Source organism: Leptonychotes weddellii, chromosome 11 (assembly GCF_054177405.1).
Source record: "Leptonychotes weddellii isolate Sample4059 chromosome 11, ASM5417740v2, whole genome shotgun sequence".
In the NCBI taxonomy this organism is placed as follows: domain Eukaryota; kingdom Metazoa; phylum Chordata; class Mammalia; order Carnivora; family Phocidae; genus Leptonychotes; species Leptonychotes weddellii.
Window position 1 is genome coordinate 33,937,427 of NC_138379.1, and position 26,180 is coordinate 33,963,606.

The 26,180-nt window shown below is 46.8% G+C and overlaps 1 protein-coding gene and 1 long non-coding RNA gene across 7 annotated transcripts in view; one reads left to right on the top strand and one right to left on the bottom strand.

The window, feature by feature from the left end:
• NAV2 (neuron navigator 2) overlaps positions 1 to 26,180 on the bottom strand; it is a 708,473-nt gene that overhangs the window by 369,474 nt on the left and 312,819 nt on the right. For 5 of the 6 annotated variants that reach the window (XR_014138638.1, XM_081798466.1, XM_081798467.1 and 2 more), the window contains exon 1: positions 14,166 to 15,250. The exons of the other annotated variant lie outside the window; for it this stretch is intronic. Coding sequence is in view for 4 of the 5 variants with exons in the window: in XM_081798466.1 (XP_081654592.1) it covers positions 14,166 to 14,423 (258 nt within the window). In the remaining variant the exon portion in view is untranslated. Of the gene's footprint in view, positions 1 to 14,165; positions 15,251 to 26,180 lie in introns of those variants that run through there. 6 annotated transcript variants of the gene reach the window in all.
• LOC145716176 (uncharacterized) lies at positions 15,266 to 18,876 on the top strand. The gene is made up of 2 exons (XR_014138646.1): positions 15,266 to 17,275; positions 17,427 to 18,876. It is a non-coding gene; the product is annotated as an uncharacterized LOC145716176 (long non-coding RNA).

A 26,180-nucleotide genomic window follows, 5' to 3' on the forward strand; every position in this document is an offset into this window, starting at 1 on the left:
GCATGTTGGCAAACCCAATTCTTACCCCCACATTCTACTGTGGGCATCTCAGAGCCAGCCCTAAGCTTGCATAAAGTAAGAGTCTGTTCAGAGGGTAAGAATTCCCCAACCTGAGCAAAACTATTACCCTTTCCCAGCCAACCTAACTCACCCACATCTTTGTGTTAAGACACTGACATTTGTGCTAAGACACTCACCCACCCTTTGCACTAAGAGCCCCCATAAAGAAGCAAAACCGCCAAAAGGATGATAGTTTGACCAATTAGTATCTTAAGGGACACAATGTAGATTTCTTAGTGGGGTCTGTAAGAAATAGTATAAGAGCCCTAGGCTGGGAATCATACCTGGATGCTAGTCCCAGCTCCACCTGAAATCTTGCCCGAGTCCCGTCACTCATTCACTAAACATTTAGTAAGCACTTACCATGTGCTGAGGATACAGCTGTGAACAAGCTGAACAAATCCCTTGTTCTCATGAAGCTGAAAGTCTAGCAGAGGAAAGCATATAATAAACACATAACATGCCAGAAGACTGCTCTGGTTCTGGACAAAAATAAAGCAAAGTAAGGAGATAGATATCAAAGGAAAGCTGCTGTTTTATATAGGGTGGTCAGAAAGGGTCCCTTTGATAAAGTGACATCTGAGCAGAGACCAAAGGTAAGGGAGTGACCCATGTGAATATCTGGGAAGACATTTCAGGCAGAAAGAACAGTAAGTACAAAGGCCCTGAGGCTCAGCTTTCTCATCTATAAAATAAAGGGCTAAGAAAACAGGGTCTTTGTGATATAGCTCTAAGGTTCCCAAGTCTGCCCATCAAGAGCAGGAGAGGCTTTGGCGGTTGGGGGAAATGACCTGTCCTGTGTGCCTGGGTCAGGGTGGTGAAACCAAGAGGACACCTTCCCAGTCTCTTCCATTTTTAATAGTCCTATACATCTCTCTTTCCAGCTCTGTTTCGAGGAGCAAACTACCAGTTGTTTTTAAGAAACAAAAATAATCTGCCCTGTTAAGGGTGAGATATTTTAAAACCACTGAATGGATTTTTCCTTCCCTGCTCTTTTATATTTTTTTATTTTATTTTTTTATTGATACATCTCCTCTCCTTCCAGTTCTAAAATAAGCACCCTGTCTGCCCATACACGAATCCAAAGGCAACACACTGCAGATGGCATGGGCCTGGGGAGAGCCAGATGGAGGTCGCTTGGAAGGCACTAGATCTGGAGAATCCACCAAGGCAGCCTGGCCAGGCTGGCCTCACCCAGGGTCTGCTTCCTCTGAATCCAGGTGACGAGACGCTCTTAAAAACAGCAGTGGAATGTGATGAGAGTTGGCATTTGCAAATGACAAATTTCTGACCGAATTCCAGTTCTTTGGAATGGAAAACCAGCAGCTTCCTGTTACAAAATGTACCAACAGTTCATGCCTAATACATGGGTGTGGGCAATTCATATATTTCGAATCTAAATTTGGCTAAAAATATAACAAAGCTGGCATATTTTTAGCCAGGTAAACATTTCTAGGGACTAGGTCAAATTTATATTGGTTTCTGCTCTGCAATCCAGAGAAGGAATGATTCTAAACGAGCGAGAAGCAGGGACCAAAGGGGAAAGTCACACAGGCCACCAGGCAGTTGGGAGTCACTGATTCTTGGTGACCGTGTCCAATTTGGGAGTGCTTCCCAGGCTAAATGGTTTGCCCCTTCCCATTAGAGAGGCAGCACCTTTTAAAGAATGAAGAAGGCCCACGCTGCTTTATAAGGCAAGCCTTACTTGGGTTTTACTACCTCTCACTCTGGAGAGCCGTAAGCACATCACTTGCCCTCTGCGTGCCCTCAGCTGTCCGTGTCTCTCCTCCCCACCCTCAGCCTAGAGTTGGGTTTCGTTAGAAGCAGCACAGAGGGAGGCCCGTGCAATGGGTGAAGATTCAGGCCCTGCAGATTCTGCCTGAGTTACAGGCCTGGCTCTTCCACTTAGAGGTGGGGGAACTTGGGCAAGTTGCCGAGGCTCGGCAGGCCGTAATTCACCTGTAGAGTGGAGACAATCACTAAAGTGCCCACCTCAAAGGTTATTGCTTTTGTGATGAGGACGTTGGAAAATCCACAGAAGATGCTTAGGAGACTGCCCAGTGCATAGTGAGTGCTCAGTAAATAACAGCATCTACCCCACACCAGACATTTGGACACATGCTAATTGCTTTAATCCGCATGACCCATTGAAATGCTAAACTTTCCCTGGGGAAACTGAGGTTTGGTGGGTCTGCCTTGTCTAAGCTGCAGTTTAACAACTGTTTATTGAGCCTACAGTGTCCCAGGCCCCACACTAGCATGGGGGAAGCTAGGCGCCTGGGCGATACATGGGGAGGGAATATTTTAACCCGGGTCTCTCTGACTTCTAGCTTGGGGGGTGGAGGGGGTCTAAGAGGCTGGACAGAAAGAGTGGGGACATGAAATCAGAGTTTCCATACTGACTCCATGTGGTCCTGGTCAAGTGATTGACCTCCTCTGAGCCTCACACATAACATGGATGAAATGCCACCAGTCTTACCACATTGTTGTGAGGCTTAAATAAGATGATGTATATAAAGTGTCTGGCCCGTGGGAGGTGTTCAGCGGTGGTCTCTTGCTACAATGACACCATCCACACAGAGGGCTGGTTTTCTCGTCCATTGAGCCAAATGCAAATCTTTCTAATAGGCAGGGATTAAGAGTACTTTACTACTTGGTAGAAGGAGGGGAAAAGAACATATGGTAGGGCTGGATCCACTTCTCTTAACCATCAGGCCATTCAGAGTGGACCCTCTGGCCACCATGAGTGGGGTGGAAAGAATACTGGAGCCAGAAGATGGGAGGCCTCAGTTCCAGTTTTGTTCTGCCCTCATTGCTGGGTGACTGTGGGCAAGTCACACCCCTCTCTGGGCCACAGTTTCCCCATCCGCAACAGAGCTGTGAGAATAGGTGGCCTCCGAGGGCTACACTGGCTCACATGTCTCGAGAGTCTAGTCCGGAGAGGCGCAGATCACTAAGCAGACATCCCAAGTAAGCCCGGTTATTCTAAATCTGGTTTTGTCACCTAAATAGTGCTGTTTTCCCCCAAGAGCTGCCTTCTTCTGTCCAGAGACAGTTAACGACCAAAGTTCCCACACCGGAAGGTCTAACAGCTCTGGAACACTTGTGGCCCACACATTTTGACGTAAACATGCGTCACTCCCAGGTCTGAAAAGAATCAAAGCAAATCAGCATGAAATGGGGCCTGTCTGCTGAGCTGTAGCCAAGCGGCCTGTGGCAGGAGGACAGGAAGAGAAGTCTCTCAGCTGTTAAGCACATGGACCCCGCTGGGCCCCCCAGCACAGGGGTGACCTGGGGGGGCGGCAGCCACTGCTGTGAGAGAACAAGATCGTGCCCAGATTGCAGCAGGATGTGGGCAAAAGCCAACGGGGCTCCCTGTTCTATAAACGTGGAGCCTCTAGAGACAGGCTGGGACAGGCCCAGGAGGCCAAGGCTGGGAAAGTGGGGAACAGGCCCCAAGGAGAAGAGGGTTTGGACATGTGGTTGTCTAAAGCTACACCTCAGTACAGGACTCAGGCCCTCCTCCAATTACTGGCAGAAGAAGACAGTGGCTAAGAGGTCTTGGAATTAGAGAGACCCAGGTTGGAATCCTGTCAACTGTCTGTGGCACCTGTGTGGCCTGAATAAGTTCCACGCCCCACCCCCAGGCGGTCTCCCTAGTGACTCCTCATTTTTCTTCTTACTGGTAAAACAGGATCAATAGCGGCTCATAAAGTTCGTATGAGGATTGAATGAGATTATGTATGGAAATGGAACATAAATGATTGCTGTCATCATCATTCCTGGAAGGCTGTCCCATCCTGGGACTCTCTAAACCCTCCCCTTTTCTTCACCAGCTAAAATCCTTCAGAACCCTTGTCAGTCCCCCTTCCAAAGCTGGTGTGTGTGTGTGTGTGTGTGTGAGTGTGTGCGCGCGCGCGCGCACGCCTGCCTGCCTGCATGCCTGCCTGCCAAAGCCCTCCAAAGCCCACGGTGTTCTCTCCCCCTCAACCCCTCCAGCCGATCGAACAGTCATTGTCACATCCTGACAGATCTTCCATTGGAGCAGCCAGACCATTTAGACATTATAAACAGCCTTACATAAGGGAATCTGCCTCCTCCTACCCAGCCAGCCCAGGCGCACTTCCCTAAGACCCGGTGTTGGAGAGCTTGGATGCTGGCCTCAGCCAAGGTTCAGGTCGCCCTCTCTGTGTCTCCTACACTTGGCCACCCACCATCTCGTGACCTTCTCAGTTCACATGCCAGGAGGGAGTTCTGCAGAACACATGGCTTAGCCATGGCTTCATGAGCACAGCTAGTGCTCCATATCTTCTTACTCCTGTTTTTCAATTCTTTCTTTCATCTTCCCCCTCCCATCCCTCTTTTCATCTGCAAATTATAACTAGGAACCTACTATGTGCTGACCCAGTCTTAGCAGAGATCAAAAGAGACACATCCCTGATCTCATGGAAGCCATAGTCTGGCTAAAGAAGCCATCACAGGCCAAGCTGTGGGGGCTATAGAGCAGACTATGGAAGCACAGAGGAGAAATACTACCATGGTGATGGTGGAAGGCTTCCTGGAGGAGGTGACACAAAGCCTGAGCTTGAATGGGTAAAGGATGGGGAGGATTTAGCCAGGCAAAGGAGAACTAAGTAGTGGGGACAGGAAGAGCGTTGAAGCAGAGAAAGGAGCTTGCTTCTACTCATACTCCTCACCTTCTCACTGCCTAGATGAGTAGGACTCAACCAGGGCTTTTAATATTTTTTTAAATTTCCTCATTAAAAACAATTTCTTTTATACTTTCAACTTTGGAAACATCTTAGATTTTTAGAAAAGATGATCAAATCAACTTGGATCTTCATGATTCCATAAAATGTCAGCAACTATTCTCATGAAAGAACAGGAATTAAGCCAAGATTCTCACACTACACCAGAAAGGAGATAAGGAGTCCAGATCCTAAACCCAGTGAAATAAACTTGGCCAGGCTATTTATTGTCAGTGAGTACACACACACACACACACACACACACACCCATTCCTATCTTATTTATGTTCTCATGGGTACACAGTAGATTTCAAGGTGAACTGCTAATGTGTACTCTAGCCAGAACTTTGTTTTGTTTTTCAACATTTTATTTTGAAAAATTTCAAACAGAAAAGTTGAAAGAATTGCACATGTATCTTCACCTAGATTTACCAGTTGTTAACATTTTATGACACTTACTTTCTCCTCTCTGAGGATATACTAACCTTTTCCCCCCGAATTATTTGAGTTAGTTGCTGACACCACGACACTATCTCTCCAAATATTTCAGCACGTATCTCCCAAGACAAAGGACATTTTCTTAACATAACGTCAATACTGTTTAATCGATAGAATAACATTCTCTCGTACACCATCTGAATTCAAGTATCTCCAATTGTCTCCACAAGGAACTTCCTAGGATCTGTGGTTTTGCTCCTCCAGGTTCCAGGCAAGGATCTCTCACTGGATTTGGTCGTCATAGCTCTTTGGTCTCCTTTTCTAGGGTAATTCTCCACCTACTTTTATTTTTTTTTATGACTTAATTGTATTTATTTATTTATTTTATTATGTTATGTTAGTCACCATACATTACATCATTAGTTTTTGATGTAGTGTTCCATGACTCATTGTTTGCATATAATACCCAGTGCTCCATGCAATATGTGCCCTCCTTAATACCCATCACCGGGCTAACCCATTCCCCCACCCTCTCCATCTACTTTTTAAAATTTTTTGTCTTTCATGACATTGTCAGTTTTGAAGATACCAGACCTGTTGTCTGGTATTTATTTGTTGGCAATTTATCTGATTGCCAACAAATGATTCCAAACAAATTCCCCATTTTTCCAGATTGATTGATTGATAGCACATGCATATGCACAGGGGGAGGGGCAGAGGGAGAGGGAGAGAATCTCAAGCAGACTCCGCACGGAGTGCTGAGTGCAGAGCCCGACACAGGGCTGGATCTCACAACCTGAGATCATGACCTGAGCCAAAACCAAGAGTTGGTTACCTAACTGACTAAGCCACCCAAGTGCCCCCTCAAATTCCCCATTTTTCCCTTCCTCTCTCCAGGATCAGCCCTTCCAGCTACCCAGTAAAAACACTTAATTGGACCTTGTGGCTTCAGAGCACTTGGAACTTTACAAATCCCAGAGGGGTTTAACTGATATTATTAAGCAACTAATATTTATTTAATATTGAAAGAATATTTTCAATATTTCCAAACCTTAGGGGTGGAAGGGAGGAGTCAATGTCATATGTACCAACCCCAAGGAAATTTTATAGCCATTTACTTTGATTTAGTATTAACAATGGCTTTTCAGGTATTTTTTTTCAAAGTGCGTTCACACTTGCTATTTAAGAACTTAAACTTTGGGGTCAAGGGGTGCCTGGCTGGCTCAGTTGGTAAAGCGTAAAAATCTTGATCTCAGGGTTGTAAGTTTGAGCCCCATGTTGGGTGTAGAGATTAACTAAAAATAACAAAATCATAAAAAAAAAGAACTTTGACTTTGGGGTCAAACAGATATGGGCTCAAATTCTGGATTCAGAGTCTCGGTCCTAATAATTGCTTCCGTTAAGCTTCACAAGAACCCTTCAAAAAAGGTAGAGCGAGAATGATCCTCTCCATTTTATAAGTCAGGTAACTGAAGCTCAAACAACAATGTTACTTGTTGAAGGTCATGCAGCAAAGCATCCAAAGAGATAGAACTAGAACCAAAGTTGCTGACTCCCAGAGCTGTCCTTTCCATTTCTCTTCAGGAAGTAGCATCTTCCTCCTCGGATGTTGTGAGGATTAAATAACATGATACGTGTCTGGTGGAATGCATTATGCTAGTACAGAGGCTATGCTCAGTCAGTGTCGGTGACTGTTAGTATCGTTATTTTTACTTTGTCGCGCTGCTGTGAGTAACTGATTTTGTTCAAAGGCCCCAAAAGAAGTCTGGGAGCCAGGCTCATAATTATCTTGACTTCCACCAAGGCAGGGCGGGGGTTGAAACAACCTAAAATTCACTGAAGGTATTAAGGTTTCGCTTGGAAGTAAAGACAAAATATTCTGAGGCTGTGGGGCCATTGTTTGCAAAACACAAGAGAGGGTCTGTTTTCCTTGGGAAAAGGACACTAAATCATGAGTCATTCTTTAGGTTGTGTGTGGGTGACTTGAGGTTCCTGAGAAAACTTTTGTGTCGCTCACTATTGTCGTATGTGGACTGAAACACAAAAAGCCTGACCCAGTTTTGTTCCCCAAATCCCATGACCCATTCTGCCCAAGACATTCTAGGAACACATTGTCCACCTCCTTGAACAATGGAACCAAGACACAGAGTAGCCATTGAAATTGGCCCTGAGGCAATTAGTAAAACACCGTTGGGCAGCCGGCCATGCCTTGGGGCACCTCAGTGACCAAACTGATCACAAGGCCCAGCTCCCACCATAATGATGCCAGCCGCAAGGGAAGAGGGCTTTCCTTCTGCCCTCGAAACAATAAGTAGCCATTCAGAAGCCCAACCAATGGGATTGTCCCATTCTTGGTCATAATGGCAAGGCCATTACATTGTCCAGGGCCTATAGGGCTGGCTCAAGCAAGGTCTTACAAAGAAGGCTTCCTATAAGTTTGGTTTGCAGGAGATCCCTCGGCTTGGCTGGTGCTATAGGGATGGTATATCTAGAACCAAAATGTGGAGGTTTCATTTCACAATTCTGGATATGACTCATTTAGAGGACATTGTTCTTAATTTACTCTTGCTCCCCATTCATCTAACCAAAGCCCTGCTCTGTTCTCTGCTTCCATGGTGCTAGTCATCTGTTCTTCCATGTAATCAACTGTGCACTTGGGAGGCACTTGAGAGACAGGTAGGGTGGAAAGAACGTGAGCTTCTGATGAGGCAGATCTGGTTTCCAAACCTGGCTCTGCACTTGCATAATAAAAATAGGCAATACCATGTATTCTTTGCTTATTAAGTGCCAGACACTGTGCTCAATAACCTACCTGTACCCATTTTTACTTTATAGGTGAAGACGCTATCATCTTGAGATGTGAAGTAACTTGCCCGAAGCCTGGATTCAAACCCTGGTCTGTCCCTCAGTGAAGCCTGATCTACCATGTAAAATGACCTCCGAGTGCAAACTCCCTTTGCTCTCAAGCTTCCTCATATAAAATGCATAGACTACGTTACATTTTACCCATTGCTTGCATCTCAAATTATATGTAAACAAACATATATACAAATATATAGAACAAATATGTATATAAAGCAATAAAGAAATATGTATACACACAAAACAAATACATACACAAAATAAAGATATATATAAAGCCGCGGAGACTACCTGACACATAATAGATCCTCCAGAAATGCTCCCTTCCCTGCTGCTCACGCAGATTCTAGGAAAGAAAAATCTCTGACCTCAAGCCCAAATCTCACTGGGTGGTTCAGCTTTTTCAGACTAGCTTCTGGAGTTTCTCCAAGTCTTCATTAAAACACCTCTCTCAAGGGGTGCCTGGGTGGCTCAGTCATTAAGCATCTGCCTTCGGCTCAGGTCATGATCCCAGGGTCCTGGGATCAAGTCCCACATCGGGCTCCCTGCTCCGCGGGAAGCCTGCTTCTCCCTCTCCCACTCCCCCTGCTTGTGTTCCTGCTCTCGCTATCTCTTTCTGTCAAATAAATAAATAAAATCTTTAAAAAAAAAAAACACCTCTCTCAAGGCCACATCTCTTATGTCATAGAAGTAAGTAACATGGAACACCAAGATTTGGTGCTTCAGTCTTGGTCACAGAGGAAGAGAGTGTGAGAAGTGGGAAGCAAATCTAGCTGTTCCGAAGGCTGGAAATTGGGCTGTAATTCCTCCAGCCTGGCCTTTGATGTGTGTGCGCTTACATGTGCTCATTACTTTAAGCTGTTCCATGTGTACATATTTGTATATGTGTGTGTGTGTATGTGTATATACACATATCCAGAAGTAGACGTATTTATACACATGTATATATACACACATAATGATATCCTAAATAAGCCACCCCTCCCACCTTTAGAGTGCCTTCAGAAAATTAACCCATGGAATAAGCAATAATATGCGAAATATAAACATTCTTGCATGTTGGCGGATAACCATGCTATACATTCCCCTCTAAGAACGGAGAAAGAGAAGAAAGGGTATAACACAATAGCAGAAAAATGCACTAATCAAATCCATAATCAACTTTGATGATGGAGCAAGGATTCTAATCAAAACACAATGGGGCAAAGTGGCAACAGGTTGTAAGCTTGGAGCTGCACTCTCTTCCCAGGGGGCCTCACCTGCTCTTTCTTTTTAAACATCTAAAACACCCACAGAGGATGTCAATCACTTCTAATTACTTTTTTAAAGGAATGAGTTGCAAGTTGAACACCAGGCTCCTAAAAACAGGAAATTTCAAAGTATTATATATATAATTTTTTTTCCCTACAGCTGCTTCTTAAAAATAAGCTAACCTCTCCTCAAATAGCTCATGTGCATTCCTTATCTGAAGGTCAGCCGGCCAGGGTTTCTGAACGAACGCAGAGCATGCCTCTAAAACAATTCTTTGCATATGGTCATAATTTATACCCCACGTTAACAGAGCAGATGCTATAAATGTTCACTCTTGGGGGAAGGCCCAGGTATCCCAGCACGAGGAAGGGAATTCGGGAGGGATGTGCAGCCGCAGAGCACAGGCCGCCCAGGTCGGGGAGAGCCCAGCTGTAGGTTTGGGGAGAGGTTCAGGGTGAGGGGCCCGGGGAGTTGACAATGGGGCTGCACCTAAGAGCTGTTTGCTGGCTACCTTAGGTCTTTTCACACTTGATGGACGTGGAGAGCCGGCTTGGGAGGAAAGGGTTGTCACTGGCTGAACAGAGTTGCTGCACAATAAAAGAAGCCGTGAGAACCACCTCCCTTCCCCTGTAACTACCATGTTGACTATTCTGAACCCCAAGCTAATAACAACAATCACCGTCATTTTCCCAAGAGTCTGAACCAGGTCTTTATGGATACCACCTCCCAGCTTCTCCTAAGGAGCCTGCATATGCAGAATTCTTATCCACCAGCCAGCAGGCAAAGCCAATCCTTCAACTGCGAGATGCTTTTGTTCTTCTCACCACCTTTTAAAAAGAAGATGCTAGATACAGAGCCAATTACCTGTTGCATGAAAAGCGCAGCTTCCCTGTGGTGACATCATCTTCCGCTCTGTACCACAGCATGGCCCTGCCCCTCATCCTTCCCTCTCATGGTCATCTCACCTCCTCTTCTCCCCACCCAGCCAGTCCTGCCCATCTGAAGCCCAGCCTCCTCCAGGAGGCCGTCTGGATTTCTCCAGCCGTTATGGCCCTTCCCTTCCTTCAGGCCCCCTAGCATATCTTTCAACCCTCTCTGTATTGTGTCCTATTGCCCTTGGTACATCAGTTACACCTCCCAACTAGGCTATAAAATCCCCAAGGCCCAGGCCATGTCTTATTGACTCTGTGCACCTGGCAGGGTAAATGATGGAGGGAGGCAACTATGAAGGCTGGGAAGACCACCAGCCTTGAAGCTAACCCAACCTGAGCTGAACTCCGTTCCATCACACCGAAGCAGGATGACCTGGAGCAAGTTACTCTATCTTGCTGAGCCTCACTCACTCTTCTAGCTCAACAGGTAGAGCTGGGGTCTTACCAGGGCCTGCAAGTAAGCTGGAAGTCTGTGGTTACCTCTCTAGAGCACAGTGGTTAAGGGCATGGATTCCAGAACCAGACTGTTCTAACTCTACTTCTGCTACTCACAAGCTTACTGACCTGGTCTTTGCCTCAGTTTCCTCATGAGCAAAATGAGAATAATAACACTTATGTCACTGGATTGTCAGAAGAACCAAAAGAGGCTTTTTATGTACTAGTCTTTAGAGCAATTCCTGGCATGTAGAAAGTGATTATATTATTTGTTTTGCCATTATTATATTATTAATTTGTCATTATTATATTATTTAACTTGCCATTATTATGTTATTTGATTGCCATTATTATATTATTATTATAGAAAATTATTGTTATAGAAAATGTCATGTCTGCTTTTAAGCGGTACTGTGAGGATGAAATAATATCATATGTAAAGAGCCAGGCACTAAACAAGTGGCTGTACCCTTCCCTCATGTTCAGGCCATGCCTGGTACTAACAGATGCTCTGTAAATTCTTGTGAACTCATTAATACCTTTTTCAAGGGCTAGAGAGATAAGCTATGCCTCTTCTCACTTACAGGCTATTAGATCCAGGTTCAACATGCCTTATCTCTTGGTTTAGCAATATAAATAGCTAATTCTATTAAGTGTTCCTTATTTGCCAGACAATGGGCTAAACACTTCACACGTTATTCTTCTTAATCCTTACAATTTGTATGGTTGCTTATGCCCATTTTTACAGATGGAAATACTAAGGCCCAGAGAGGTTAATTAACTAGGTCACCCAGCTGGTATGTGGCAAAAACGGGACACCACAGATATCTGCCTGACTTTAAAACCTCTGCTAGCGACTGCACAACCCAGCCTTCTGCCAAAAGCTCCCTGAATAAAAGGGGGAGTCAGAGGCCCCAAGATATCATCTGCCATATAACTCATCATCTGACTATCTCCCAGTGATAAATACCAGGTTTTGGATTAGGGACTACAGAAGTCAAGCCAGACACAGTCCTCAAGCCTATAATAGGGAGGCTTTCCTGGATGGTGAACGGGCACCATGTTAGAATGAAAGGAAGCCCCGTCCAAAGAAGGGAAAACCGCCTTTGCCAAGGTCACTTTGATACCAAGGTGGGGCAGTGAGAACAAGGACCCGCCGCCTGCCTCAGAGAAGAGCCCTCAGGAAGCCCAAACGTGGATAAGGAAAGAGGAGGCTGGTAAAAAGTAGGATAGTCCATCAGGAAATAGCCAACGTCCTCAGCAGTCCATCTAAACCATCCTCATGATCAGCATACAAGGTCCCACTGAGGGCAAGGCAGGTGCAATGGGGGCACGCTGGGGATGGTGGGCCAAGAGTAAGAGAGGGAAACTAAGCCTTGAGGGACCAGGACCCTGCCAGCCCCTTTAGCAACAGCTGGAAAATATTTTTTTTTTTTTTTAACAGCAAGACATCCCTTTAATTAACTGTCCTCTTTTTTTTTTATTCTTATGTTAATCCCCATACATTACATCATTAGTTCTAGATGAAGTGTTCCATGATTCATTGTTTGTGCATAACACCCAGTGCTCCATGCAGAACATGCCCTCCTCAATACCCACCACCAGGCCAACCCATCCTCCCACCCCCCTCCCCTTGGAAAATATTTTTTCAGAAAAGAGGGGACTGCAAGTCTTCCAACAACGTTTGTTAAATATAGGGTCAAATGGGCAAAGGCAGAACAGCTGCCTGGGTAGAAACAATCCCATGTCTACTTTCTCTCTCATTCCTCAGGTCCTCCTCATCAGGCTGGAAGGGTGTGTGTCACATCCCAGAGTCCCTGCTCTGGCCTCCCACATACCACCCAACATACCTCATAAGCCCCACCTCCAAGGATGGAGAGGAAAACCTCACAAGAATGTACCCCTAAGCTCATTCTCATTTTGGAGCCCACTGGGCCAATCCTGTGGCTAACAGCAGAAAAAGAGAACAGAGGGCAAAACCCTAGCAGAGACAGGCCCCCCGGAGCATAGGGGGAAATCTTGCCTTCCTCCCACACGCCATCACTCAAACCTGTCAGCTTCCAAAAATGTTTAGCTAGTGCAGCAGTGAGGGGCATGCTTATCAGCCTGGTGTGGGAGCTTAATCTGCTTTGAGGGCCTTCTCCAGCCCAGAGTTCCAAAAGTCTGCATACAATTAGCTCCCAGCTCCAGTTCCTCCATCGGAAAGGCTAGCAATGTGTTGAGTTCTAGCCTCTGATCAGAGAAAGCTCCAGGAGAAGGTGGACACAGTGTCAGCAGAGAGGAAAGTGCCAACAAGGTCAGCTGGTCTGTTGCCACTTCCCTGACACCAGCCCCAAACCACCTCCCCCTCTGGCTTCCCACCTCTCCTGACTGGGACAGTCACATCCGTCAGGTCAGCCTGTCCCCAAAAGTCCCTGCTGACTGACTGCCAAGAAAATACAGCATGCCCCTGCTCCCTCCTACCAGATTGGGGGTGGGGGGAGGAGCAGGGAGGGCAGGAGGCCAAAAGAACCTGATTGGCCCTTGCTGATTTCCTTAAAAGAGATTGCGCGGCCTGGGCCTGACACCCAGCCGAATTGGGTGATGCAGGCTCTGTCTGGAAAGGTAAAAGTCACCAATTCTCTTCAAGCCCAAGCCATCCCCTACCCCCACACCCAGTCACCCGGGCTACCAGCGCCGGGATCTACTCCCCAGGAAGGAGGGGCTTAGCTTCGGGCAGCTATTTGGAGGCAGCCGCCCCCACCCCCACCCCCGCCGCAACCGCCAGCCAAGACGCTAGGAGTCTCCGGCTGCCTGGCTCAGCCGGTGCACCGGGCAATCCTACGGCAGGCAGTCCCAGCACAGTGCCTGGAATCCTGTCGGCCCAAGGCACGGGCAGGGGCAGGCCATCGTCAAGCCGAAGGGAGCAGGTTGATTGCAACCCCCAGACCCCTTTGCCTAGGTCTTGCTGCCAGGCCTGGGGGCATCGAGCCCAAGGAGGCCTCAGACCATTCCTTGGCAGAGACAGAAGCTCTGCAGAACCGACAGCCAGCCAGCCGTTGCAGCAGACACTGCCTTCTTGAGGCCAAGCTCTCAACATGCAGGACCTGACATTACCAGAGCTGCCCGTTTTTTGTTTTTTTGCCTTTGTGTGTGTGTGTGTGTGTGTGTGTGTGTGTGTGTGTGTGTGTGAACACGCTACCCGTGCCCCCAGAAGGAAGCTGCGGGCGTGCCCACAGCCGGGTCTCTCAGAGCTCCTTAAGGCAAACCTCGGGCACCCGGCCACACCCACCGGCCAGCCCACTCTCCCCGCGCATCCCCAGATCTGCCAGCCTAAGTGGAATGGCTCCCTTGTCCGCCCACCGGGCAGCCCTTTCCCCCAACCAACCAAGCCACCTTCCCCCCAAGAAGTATTCACCCACCCTCCCAGAACAGTGCCCCGGCACACAGCACCTCTCACCTGGGTATCGAACCCGTTTTCCACCGAGCCGCTCTTCCGCAGCGGGAGCCCCTCCCCCGCCGGCTCCTGCAGCCCTTGGGATTTCAGGGGGATCTGGCTAGGGTAGGTAGTCTTGCTCACCTCCACCTTGCTTCCCAACTTGAGGTAGCAGGGCTGGGGGCCGGCCCGGGCTGGGGGCACGTGCAGGATGGGCGCGGCGCTGTGCACGGGTTTGGGCAGTCCCGACTTCATTTTGGAGGCGACCAGGATGGCCGGCATCTTCTCCCGGGGCTTCGGCTTTCCCAGCACGTCCCTGGCAGCGGCGGCGGAGGCAACCGCTAAAGGCAGCGCGGGTAGCAGAGCAGGCGCCGGGCCTCGGCCCGCGAGGCGCCCACCACCAGCGGAGGAAAAAAAAAAAAAAAAAAAACCGGGTCGGGGAGCTCGCAGCAAGCCCGCGAGCGCGCCTTCGGGGTGCGGGATGGAGCAGAGGACTGGTCGTGGAGCTCAGCTGGTCCCACCTGGACTGATGCTGCCCCCGGGTTTCACGCCCCTCCTGGGCGGCCTGTTCAAGGGATGTGGGCGTTCAGGGGCTGTTCCCTCTTGCGATTCTCCTCCTGGGAACCCGATGCTTGGACGCCCATATTAACTTGTCACTGCATCTTCGAAGTGAGGAGGCCCCTTTGGAAGAGGAACGGCGGGGACGCGCGCCTCCCGCTCCGGGAGGCTGCGGGTGTGAGCGGGCGAGGGTAGGAGCGAGCAGCAGGGGGGTTGGGAAGGAGCGAGCAGAGGAGGACGGAGAAGGAGAACGCACGGAGCCCAAGACGCCTCCACCAAGAGGCAGCTGTTGCCCCGATCTCGAGCACCGCAGTGTCACCCGCGACGCAGAGGCGCGGCGACAGCCCCCGAAAGGTCTCTCTAGGCGTGACAGTCACCACGGCTTAGGAGTCCCCCGGACAGATAGCACCTTAGCGCCAGCAGGTCTGCACATGCTCCGTGAGCTAAAGCGCAGGAAGGCTGTGGCCGTGGGGCGCGGGCACCCGGACGCGCGGCTGGCTGGCTGGGCAGAGCTGCGCTCGCGAGCGGCGGCCCCGCTTCCCCGGGAGGCTGCGCTGGCTACGGGGCTCGGAGCAGGGGAGGACAGGCTGCGGCCCGCGCGGCTGCGGCGCGCGCTGACAGCCCGGGCCGCCCCGGCGCGCCCATTGGTCCGTGGAGGGCCAATCAGCGCCTGCAGTTCTCTCTGCAAAGGGGGCGTGGCCTCAACTCCCGGGCCGCGGTCGAAACTCTGGGGCCGCGCCTGGCCGCCAAGTACAAAGCCGGCTGGTGGCTGCTCTGCTGCACTGCTCTTGCCGCGCGCTTCCCAGCGAGCCGATACTCCCGCGTCCCCGAAACCTTCTTTTTGAAAAATGCCCTTTCGAATGCAAAGGCCCGCCTTGGGGCCCCGCGGGCAAGACTCGGGGGGGAGTTTGTTTCCTTTTTTCAAATTGTTCTGGTCACCTTAACGGTTTGAATCTTCCGGAATCGCGCCCGCCGCCCTGCGGCCCCCCATCTGGACTGGGCAGGGCTGTTCCTCGTCTCCTGCGTTAAGGACTCGCCAGCCATTTCTCCTCTTTTCTGCCAGCACTTCCAGGCGGGCTGGGGGGGAGCCTCCGAAGAGTTTCCTCTGCAGCTTTCAAAGGCTGCCCTTTTCGTTTAACTCTTTGAAGTATTTATAGGCAAATACAGTACCCGGAGAAGCCTCCCGCCCCGAGTCCGCTCCCGCTTGCAACCTACCGCGTACTCTGTCATTAGAGTGGCCAGAGGAAGCCAGGGGAGGCTCCATGACCCTGGCTGGCCCAGGCTAACCCTTGCTGCGTTTCTTGTAGGAGCCCCTCCCTGTCCGCGCCTTGGACGCACTGGCCCCACAGGTTCCTCGACTTTAATGCGTCCGAGGATTTCTCGCTTCTCAGTTGCTCTTTGGGTTCCTCGCTGACGCAGAGTCTATGAGAATTGGAAAGCAAGATCCAAACAGGCCCAAACCCTCGCGGTTCATGGATGAGGAGCCCCCACCCTGGAGAATAGCCTGGATTTAAACTAGGCGAGTTCTTTCATCAGACATGCATCCTTACAAGGCTTCGGTTTTCACTTGGAGTAAAGGAGGAGGTTTGACTACATTTATATCACGTGCTGTTGTTTGGATTAAATGAGATAGTGCATGACGGTTAAGCATAAGTACCTGTCAGTGTAAGGGGTCCATAGATGTTGGGCATTATTATCCCTGTTACGAAATTACTGCTACTCCCCTCCCCAGTCATCTCTGCTTATAAGCTGTCTTTTTTCTCTGTCTCTAAGATAACAGGTTTTCCCTCTATGTCCACCCTGTAGCATGATTTACAATGCTGATAGCATTGATTTATCATTATCCAGACCAAAGGAAAACTGGAAACAATCTCTGAAAGCAGCATTAAGAAATGAGAAGGTGCCTTCTTACCCTGGCCTGCTCCCTCGCCCACCTTATCTTCCATCCACTCTATATAGTGACTTTCTACTCTAGCTAGGCTGAAATACATAGTTTTATATATAATTCCAGGTATTCTCCCTCTCTCTGAAATTAAATCATACATGGTCTGTGCCACTTACTTAGCACTCAGCCCTTTGCTATCTAATGCCACCTTTTTTCATTTCATATTTATTCTCTTCTTAGAGAGTAAGCCTCATGAATTTAGGAACTGCGGTTTTAACCTTCATTCGAGTCTCTCAGCATCATATAATGCTATGGAAAGAACAGCTACCCAGATTGTTACTGCATACCCTGCATACGTGAGTGATGATAGCACCAATCCTCCAGGAGGAGAACCTTTTAGATTCAAGCACATAGTGTCATAAGAAATGTTATACTAGATTAAACCTTAGGACTCTCTTACCCAGAACTCTTGTTCATACAGCTATACCAAGAGTTATGGGAAGATATTTGCAGTCTTCAACTTTAAAGTTCACAGAGATGCTCCAAAGTAATTCCATGGCAGTGGTTCTCAAAGTATGGTTCCCAGACCATAGCAGTAGCAGCACCCGAACACTTGTTTGAAAACCCCACCCCGACCAACTGGACCAAAAGCTCTGGAGGTGGGGCCCGGCAATCTAGGTTCAACAAGCTCGTAAGTCAGTGATTGTGATGCGTACTGAAGTTTGAGGGCTTCCACCCTAGTGAATATATACTGCACTCAGTGATCTTCCAGGGCGCCCTAAACCTTACTGTCCATAGGAATTCCTGGAGCTCTTGCTAAAATACACATTCAGATTCAGTAGGTCTGGAAGAGGGCTGAGTTTCTGCTTTCAGAATAAGCTCCCACGTGATGCCCATGCTGATGGTCTGGAGAGCACACTTTGAGGAGTAAGGCGAAACATAGGTAACAAAAGGGTTTCATCTCAAGGGTCATCTGTAGTTAAGTGACTTTCTGTCACACTGTGCATCCATCTAGTTCAGCTGGAAACAGAAGCCTAATCAATTAATAATGTCTGTCATGGGTGCGGAATAGAAATAGTGATAAACATGCTAAATATCTACCATCTTTGATCTCCTGTTTAAATTATATTTGCTGCCCAGGTCATTTTTTGGGTTCTTAGACCCTCAACTATGTGCTCATATGAAAAACAGTGCATTCTTTTTGAAACTCTTCCTAATCCTCTAGGATTTGGTAAACATATGAGCATTCACCTTAACCCTTTCTGAGTTTTATAACTAAAGACTGCTAATTTGTCTTCTTTCTTGGTGGAAGATGAGTGAATCTTTTAGTCTATTTCCAATTTCTTTTCCTGCCTCCTCATCCTTTAATAATGTTATTTGCTCTTTCCTGAAACATTTTTTATCTTCCTTTATATCTTTCCTATTAATCCTCTTTTTCCTTATTTAAAGCAAAACAATTTATCTTCATAACCAGACAAAGGAGGGGAAAGCTATTTTTTCCCTGGGGCAAAAGAGGTAATTGCAAGATTCCTCCTTAAATAAGATCATCTCAAATTATAAAAATGCCCTATAAAGTTACTCCTTCCATATGTATGCTGTTAACATGAAAGAAGTCACTTTAAATCAATGTTTGGCAAGCATTGGTAGCTAAAGAAGTTACTGGTTCAGAGAAAGGCAAACTGCTTTAGAAAGAACAAACTATCTAGGTTTAAAAAAAAATTTTTTTTTTAATTCAATGCACCATGGACAGCCCACCATTTAAAATCTCAATGTTGACAGTCCTTCTCTCTTCTTCTTTTGTCTAACTCTAAATTTTCCAACTTATCCACATGTCAGTGATGGGCCAGTTTGAAGCTTACCACCGAAGCTCTCAGGATCACTGAATCGGCCTGAGTTCGGACAGTTTCCTGGTTCTAAGCCATCCTCACATCAGGATGGGCCAGCTGCATTGCTTTCTGGTCCTTAACATCAGCCACTGGTGATTAGTCGAGTGTGAATTGGGCTTCAGAGCTGACCTGCAAGTGACCAGCCCCATCAACCCATCCTTCATCTGAGTGAAAGACCCCTCACTGTGCCTGACCTCCCAAGAAGATAGTCCTGTGAAGAACCTGAAACATTGAAACCCGAGCCTATCACAAAAAATGGAAGGATCTTAAGAAAAAGTCAGGAGCTTCTTGAAAACCCTTGACTTTAGAAACAATGAAGGGAAATGTTGCAAATCTTTGGAATAATATAAAACATTTATGACTTTATTTGAGAGTAAATAAAATCACCCTATTTTATTTTCAAAAACACTCTTTTCCTTAATTTTCTATGGCATGGGTTGGCAACTCATGACATATCTCAGAGATGACACAGATGCCCACATTTTGGGGGTGGCTGAATCGAGAACCTACCCGTCTCAGACTGCAAAGAAGCCAGGGTATGAATCTTAGCACAGCTCTTTAGAAAGACAGCTCACCCTGCCCCTCACTCACGTCTAACCTACCTTTTTCCAGATGGCTCTGTGTGCAGATCAATATGCACAAAGATGATCTCTGGGAGACTGGGTTTTCCCACCTGCTGAGGAGCATATATGAATGTGTGTGTGTGTGTGTGTGTGTGTGTGCAAGTGTGCCCATGTCACTCAAATAGGTAGTGGCTCTATCATTAATTCAATGAATAAACTGCTGAGAGCCATTTATGTGCCAGGCTTTGGGCATTATGACAGAGAGTAAATAAGAATAAATTCTTGTTCCCTGCTCTCAAGGTTCAAGGAATGATGCACCTGCTGCTTTCCAGCCAGAGGATCACCCTTTTTCACAACCAAAAAACTGAAAGAAGTCACAATCTAGCAAGGGAAGCACACAGGGAAATAAATGACAAGTAGTAAAACGAATACTCTAATAGAAACAGTGCAAAATAGGGTGCGATAAATGAGGTACTAAGGAGAATCAACTATCCATGAGGTTAGCAGCTACTTTGATTAATGAAACTTTCTTTTTTCCAATGAATTGTATTCTTTATTATTAAGGGTGGTGAAAACAAAATATACACAGCCAATTCCTCACAATTTGTTACCTCTTACACTTAAAAATGAATTTTCTGTTAAAAAAATAATAAACAAATATCGATCTACCCTGAAGAATTTCAGAAAAGTTTCATATGAAAAAGGCATTGATTTGCTAATAATGGAATTTTTTTTCTCTAGCTATAATGAAACTTTCTAACCAACAAAAAACTGAAAGGTAATGGAGAGAAATCTCCTTTTCCACCATTAGTGTTGAAACTCCAAGAGAGGGGCACCTGGGTGGCTCAGTTGGTTAAGCGTCTGCCTTTGGCTCGGGTCATGATCCCAGGGTCCTGGAACCGAGCCCTCTATCAGGCTCCTTGCTCAGCGGGGAGCCTGCTTCTCCCTCTCCCACTCCCCTGCTTGTGTTCCCTCTCTCTCGCCATCTCTCTCTCTGTCAAATAAATAAATAGAATCTTGAAAAAAAAAAAAAAGAAGAAGAAGCGTCTGCCTTCAGCTCAGGTTATGATCTCAGGGTCCCAGGATCCAGTCCTGCATCAGGCTCCCTGCTCAGTGGGGAGTCTGCTTCTCCCTCTGCCTGCCACCCCCCGCCCACCCTCCGCTCATGCTCTCTCTAGCTCGCTCATTCTCTCTCTCAAATAAATAAATAAAATCTTTTTAAAAAAAGAAACTCTAGGGGCGCCTGGGTGGCTCAGATGGTTAAGCGTCTGCCTTTGGCTCGGGTCATGATCCCAGGGTCCTGAGATCGAGCCCCACATCGGGCTCCTGGCTAAGCAGGGAGCCTGCTTCTCCCTCTGCCTCTGCCTCTCCCCCTGCTCATGCTCTCTCTCTATCTCTGTGTCTCAAATGAATAAATAAAATCTTAAAAAAAAAAAAAACTCTAAGAGATATGGGTCCATTCTCCTATCTTTGTAAGTGAAGTCTAGCAATATTCTTTTGTTGACATCTTGCCTCATTCCATATTCAATAAAATAATGACTAAATATTAATAAGAATAAATGTGACAGAGGAAAAACATTCTTAGACTGTGATTTCTTTTGCCTTCAGTAGTTGTGGGGAAGATGTGTGAATTAACCATAACAGTGGGAATATAAATCGCACATCACTGCCATAGTCAGGTGATATATTCAATAGACAAGTCTGAAACCCCACAATCAGCCAGTTCAGGGCTACTCAAGAAAGAGCCTCTGAATATATGGTCTAAGAGATAACATAAATGATCATTTGGATATCCAAAGCCAGCCCAGATTCCAGGAATCAAGCTATATGGTTGTCTATGACAAGTGAGAGAGATTCAGTTTCCTGGAAGAGGTTTCATGTGAAGGGCCCCCCAAAACAGAGTAGCCAGAGCACTGTGAAGAGACCCCTGACAGGAACAGAAAAAGCAGAGCAGAGTGGCATAGGAAAACCCTTTACTTTCCCCAAAATAGCAACAAAGCCCACTATGCTACCAAATGCTTGAGTGCCAAGATTTTTCTTTTGATGGGGGAGAATTATTTTTAAAAAGAGCTGAGTTTTTGAATCTGGGTTCTTTCGGAAGCAGAAGAAAGAGAATAGGGGAAAGAATGAGATTCTGAGTTTAACAGAAGCAGAAATTCAGAGTCAGGAATACCATGAGAATGAAACTGCCTCCCTGCCCATCTTTACCCCACTTCCCAACTCAGTGATTTGCAGAACTCTGGGGAGGATTGTCAAACAAATTTCAATAAGAATGTCTCCTGACTTGGGGATCCTGGGTGGCTCAGTCAGTTAAATCCAATTCTTGATTTTGGCTCAGGTCATGATCTCAGGGTCGTGAGATCGAGCCCGACATTGAGCCCCTCATCAGGCTCCTCGCTGAGCGTAGAGCATGCTTGGATTTTCTATCTCCCTCTCCCTCTGCCCCTCCCCTGCTCTCTCTCTCTCTCTCAGAGAAGAAGAAGAAGAAGAAGAAGGAGGAGGAGGAGGAGAAGGAGAAGAAGGGAAAAGGAAAGGAAGGGAAAAGAAAGGAAAGGAAAGGAAAGAATGACTTCTAGCAAAGAGATGGTATCAGGGAAAATATAAATAAAAGATGAATATTGAGATTGTATGTGTAGGCAAAGAGGTGAAGTAGGAGAAGAGGAAAATAAAAATGTCTGATTCTCTAGTCCATGCCACTGGCCATAGCCACGTCAGTACTGGTGGCTTCATTCAAATCTTCCTGTACTGTGGAGTGAGCATCACCTAGGACTATAGCTACAGGTAGTAAAGGTGAAGGGGACTGAGCTGAACATGTCTGGATTATAGCTGGGTCCTACCTTTAAGCTTTTTGGTTTGCTTGTTATTTGTAATTGTCAACCCACTTTTTGACTATCACAGATTAAAAAATATATATTAACTGAAAGATCTAGTTAATTGAGTTTCAAACTGACCTTTTTAAAAATTATATTCCTTGTTTTGTATTATCCATTCTTCTTCCCACAGATTAGACCAGACGGCCAGAGTTGACCCAGTAATAATGATGATGCTGATAAGAACTATAATTTGTGAAGTTATTCTTAATATGTGCCAGGGACTGTGATAAACATTCACATACTTCAGCTCTGAGTCTCACAACAGTCCTATGAGGTGGATCATTATTGTCATTTCCACGACACAAAAGAGAAAACTGAGTCCCAGGAGGGCTCAGTATCTTACCTAAGTCCCCACAGCTAATTAAGCAGGAAAGTTGGATTTGAACCCAGGCACTCAAACTCAAGAGCCTGGACTCTCGACACCTGAGAGTATACCATCAACAGACTAGCCTTCCTAACAGTAACAGTAGAGCATTCCTATATGGTGGCCCCATCTTGCAGTTGAGGAACCAGGTGAAAGGTTTGGTAACCACCGAGATTGTGGCTGATAGTGCCAGCCCAGTTATGGGAGCCTGTCTGCATGATGCTCAGGTTCTGAGACAGAGCTGCCTGCTGGTGTCCCCGGAAGGCAAAGACAACTGGACCAGTGGTCTTAAACAAGAAACCTAAGAATCACCAAGGGTGCCTGTTAAAGGAACAGATCCCTATGCACCCCTTCCCTCCAGAAAACCCCTAGAATGCTGAATCCGTGAATCCGCATGTTAAAGGCTCAGTCTGAATCAGCCAGTCCTCACTCTTTGCTTTGCAGGCTTGACCATCCATGAAAGTCGCCTGGGGACTTAATAAACGAAGGCTGCCCAAGCCTAACCCTGGACCAGCTAAATCAGCCTCTCTGGGAGTGGGGCCCAAACATTTGCATGTTAATAAAGCTCTCCAGGTGTAGGCAAATTAAAAAGCACCGCTTTAAGAAATGCTACAAAGGCTTTGTGCTCTCAGTGCTTTAGAGTGAGGATTATTACCTGGATAGTTCTAATCAATAACAGTCAATCTGGAAAAACTCGGGCCTTCTAGGACTTTCTGAGCTGGATTTTCCTTCCGAGAGACACATTCAGCCAGTTCAGCTGCCCCTGTAGCCCAAACGCAGCTGGGTCAGTGCCCAAATGCTGCCCCCAGGCAGTTCTGTGGATGGCATCAAACAGCCTGACTTGTTGCCCTGTGTGGGCCTCCGGGCGCTGAGCTGCGAGGCTTCCCGCCGCTCCCTCGGCCGCATTTCCTCTTTTGGTTACTGCGATCATCCTGGGAGCCTTCATGCCTACCCTCTGACTCTGCCCCAGGCACAGAGCCTAGTGAGCATCCGCAGGGAGAGGCGCTCCTGGCCAATATCTGACCCACAGGGAAGGCGTGTGGTGCCCAGGGTTCAGCGCTTTCAGAGGAGAGCTTGGAGCACAGTTAACCCTTGGAGGTCTGTGCTCATGAAAGGGTGTGCTGGCATGAAAAATCCTGGCAGTGGATAACTTAAAAAAGAAATCACTGAGAGCTTTGGTATGCATTTTGTGATTTTTTTAAAATTTAAAACGGATTCTTAATGGGGGTATTTATCTTATTTACATGTATGTTTCACTACTACTAGAATTTGCTCACATATTTATGTGTGTTCACATATGTATAAACAAGTATGTTTATCAAGAAGGACAAGGAAGGAAGGAATCCCATCAAACTGTCAAGAGAAGTTATTTTTGAGGGGCAGGTTAGGAGACCCATAATGTCTTCTTATTTATATCATTGTTTTAAAGGGTTGGAACTGTGAGTGATTTTAGCTTACTTTTCCATGGCATTTTCTGATATTTCAAATCAATATCTTTACTTACTCAGGAAAGTATTTATTTACTCAGGAAACACTACTTAAGCCCAATAGTGAACCAAGCACTGTGCCGAACGTTCGCGATTGGAAGTTAGCTTGCGTATCTCCCACTCTGCTGTCTGCCTTCGAAGGCAAGTGAGATGAGCCTTCTCCCAAACAAACAACGAAATAAATGCTTTGTTAGCTGTCAAAGATTAAAAATCCAGTCTTCATGAAAAGGTGATCTATGTATGTGTAACAAAGTCACTGAAAACAGGGTTCTCTCCTCCTAAGAAAACCAGAACCCGTTCCTCCAGAGACCCCGCCTAATTTCCCTTCTTTCCAAGGAAGCAGCTCTTCACAGAATCATTCTCTACAGAAGTGCCAAGACCACCCCCGAGCAGAGGGACTAGGAAATCAATTCTTTTCAGACTGGTGTACCAAGCTGTCTCTATAACCAGCGATGCTGAAGACAGAGTCCTCCTCCTGCTGAAAGAGACACGAAGAAAATGGGCCCCGGTATGGCTCCAATGAACTCTGCTGGGCACTTGTAAGAGGGAATTCTAGTTCACGCTACCCTTGGCTAAGCTTAAAGCTGGTCTAAAAACTGTCAACAAAGCTGAGACACCCATGAGGATCTTTTGCGCCCTGAGATCATTTGAAGCCACTAAACATAAACAGCTGTGTTGATTTCCGCTCGCTCTCCAAACCCAAGGCAAATAAAACCTCAAAGCTCAAGATGGGTGGAAAACAGCAAAATATACAGGGATTTTCTTTTATTTTTTGGCTTAGAAAGATGTTTTACAAACAGTGAGGCAAGACACCATTAAATCTTTTAAAAAAAAATTGCCTGGCAACTTTCTCGAAGCTGCACGTTATGCAAGAATTTTAGACATTCACTGATAAATATATCAGAATGTTCTCCTCAAGGCAATCTGGACATGCTTCAAATGGGAATCTAACAAAGTTAGTCTCTCTAAAGACTGCATCTGAGATTGTCAATATCGTCATCCTGGCTTCCTGGTTTCCACAAAGACCATGTTTCCAACCTTTGGGATGTTGAAGGAACTCCCATTCACAATCATTTGCTTGTTAGGGTTTTATCCTTCCCACTGGGGGTGGGGGCGGAGGGGACCATGAAGGGTTGGGTCTGGAGATGGAGAATCCAGTGTTCAAAGGCATCTGGCCTGCAAAGCTGACTTCCTGCTGAGTTATCAAAGACAGGTTTTTAGACTCCCCTCCCATGACCATTTTAGCTCTTTCCTTGCCTTTGATCCTTTATTCTTGACTTTCGATCCTGTCTAGTCTCCACAACCCCATTTTCTTCTGTTTTCCCCAGAGGAGGAACTTTGGCAGAGCCCCTTTATCAATACTCCTTGTTTCCAGGTTCCTTTTTTTTTTTTAATTTTTTTATTGTTATGTTAATCCCCATACATTACATCATTATTACCCATCACCAGGCTAACCCATCCTCCCACCCCCCTCCCCTCTAGAACCCTCAGTTTGTTTTTCAGAGTCCATAGTCTCTCATGGTTCGTCTGCTCCAGGTTCCTTTTTGACAGAGTGGAGTGAGGGAAAAGAAAACAGTGGGGGTGGAGTCAGGCAGTGGGTGTGAATCCAGACTTCACCGGGGATTGGCTGAGCCAGGATCACTTCGCTTCTCTGACTCTCAGTTTAATTAACAGTAAATGGGCATGACGAAAACTATTTCACAGGGTTGTTGCAAGGATTTGAGATAATGGTGTGAGTCTAGAACCATACAGGTGTTATACTCATTCATTCATTTAAATGGTATTTTAGTGCTACTGAATGCCAGCCAACATGCTAGTCGCTGGTGATATAATATTAGTAAGAACCACAGTTCTTTCTTCATGGAGCTTATAATGTAATCAGGGAAATTGAAAATAATTACATAATCACATCAGTGAATGTATAACTACTAAGTCAGGCAAGTGCTATGTTCTCAGATAAAGAACCTACACCCCTTTAGACTGTCAAGGCCCAAAGGCTTCTCTGGAGAAGTGATGTCTGGGGTGATGTTGGGGTGAGGTCTGAAAGAAGGTAGCTAGACAAGAATGGGGTTTTCATGCATGCCTGCTAGTGTCACCGGCTAGACCCCAAGAGCTGATCTTTACTCCTCACCTGCTTGTACCCACGGAAACTCTGTCCCACATTTTTCCTTAAGCTCTTCTTTCCAGCTTATCTCTTCACTCAGGCAAAAGACCCGAGGGGCCTAACATCCCGTGATAGAAACCGAAACTACCCCTCAAGCAGTAACCATTGCCTGGACGGGGGCTCTGTCAGCTCAGGCGGCCCAGACCCGTCTGAGCTCACCGCCCCCCTCCCCCGCCCCCCGACTCACGCCTGCGCAGATGGACCGCGGAGTGACCGACGGTTACCTTTACCTCAATAGAACACTAAAATCTCCACCCAA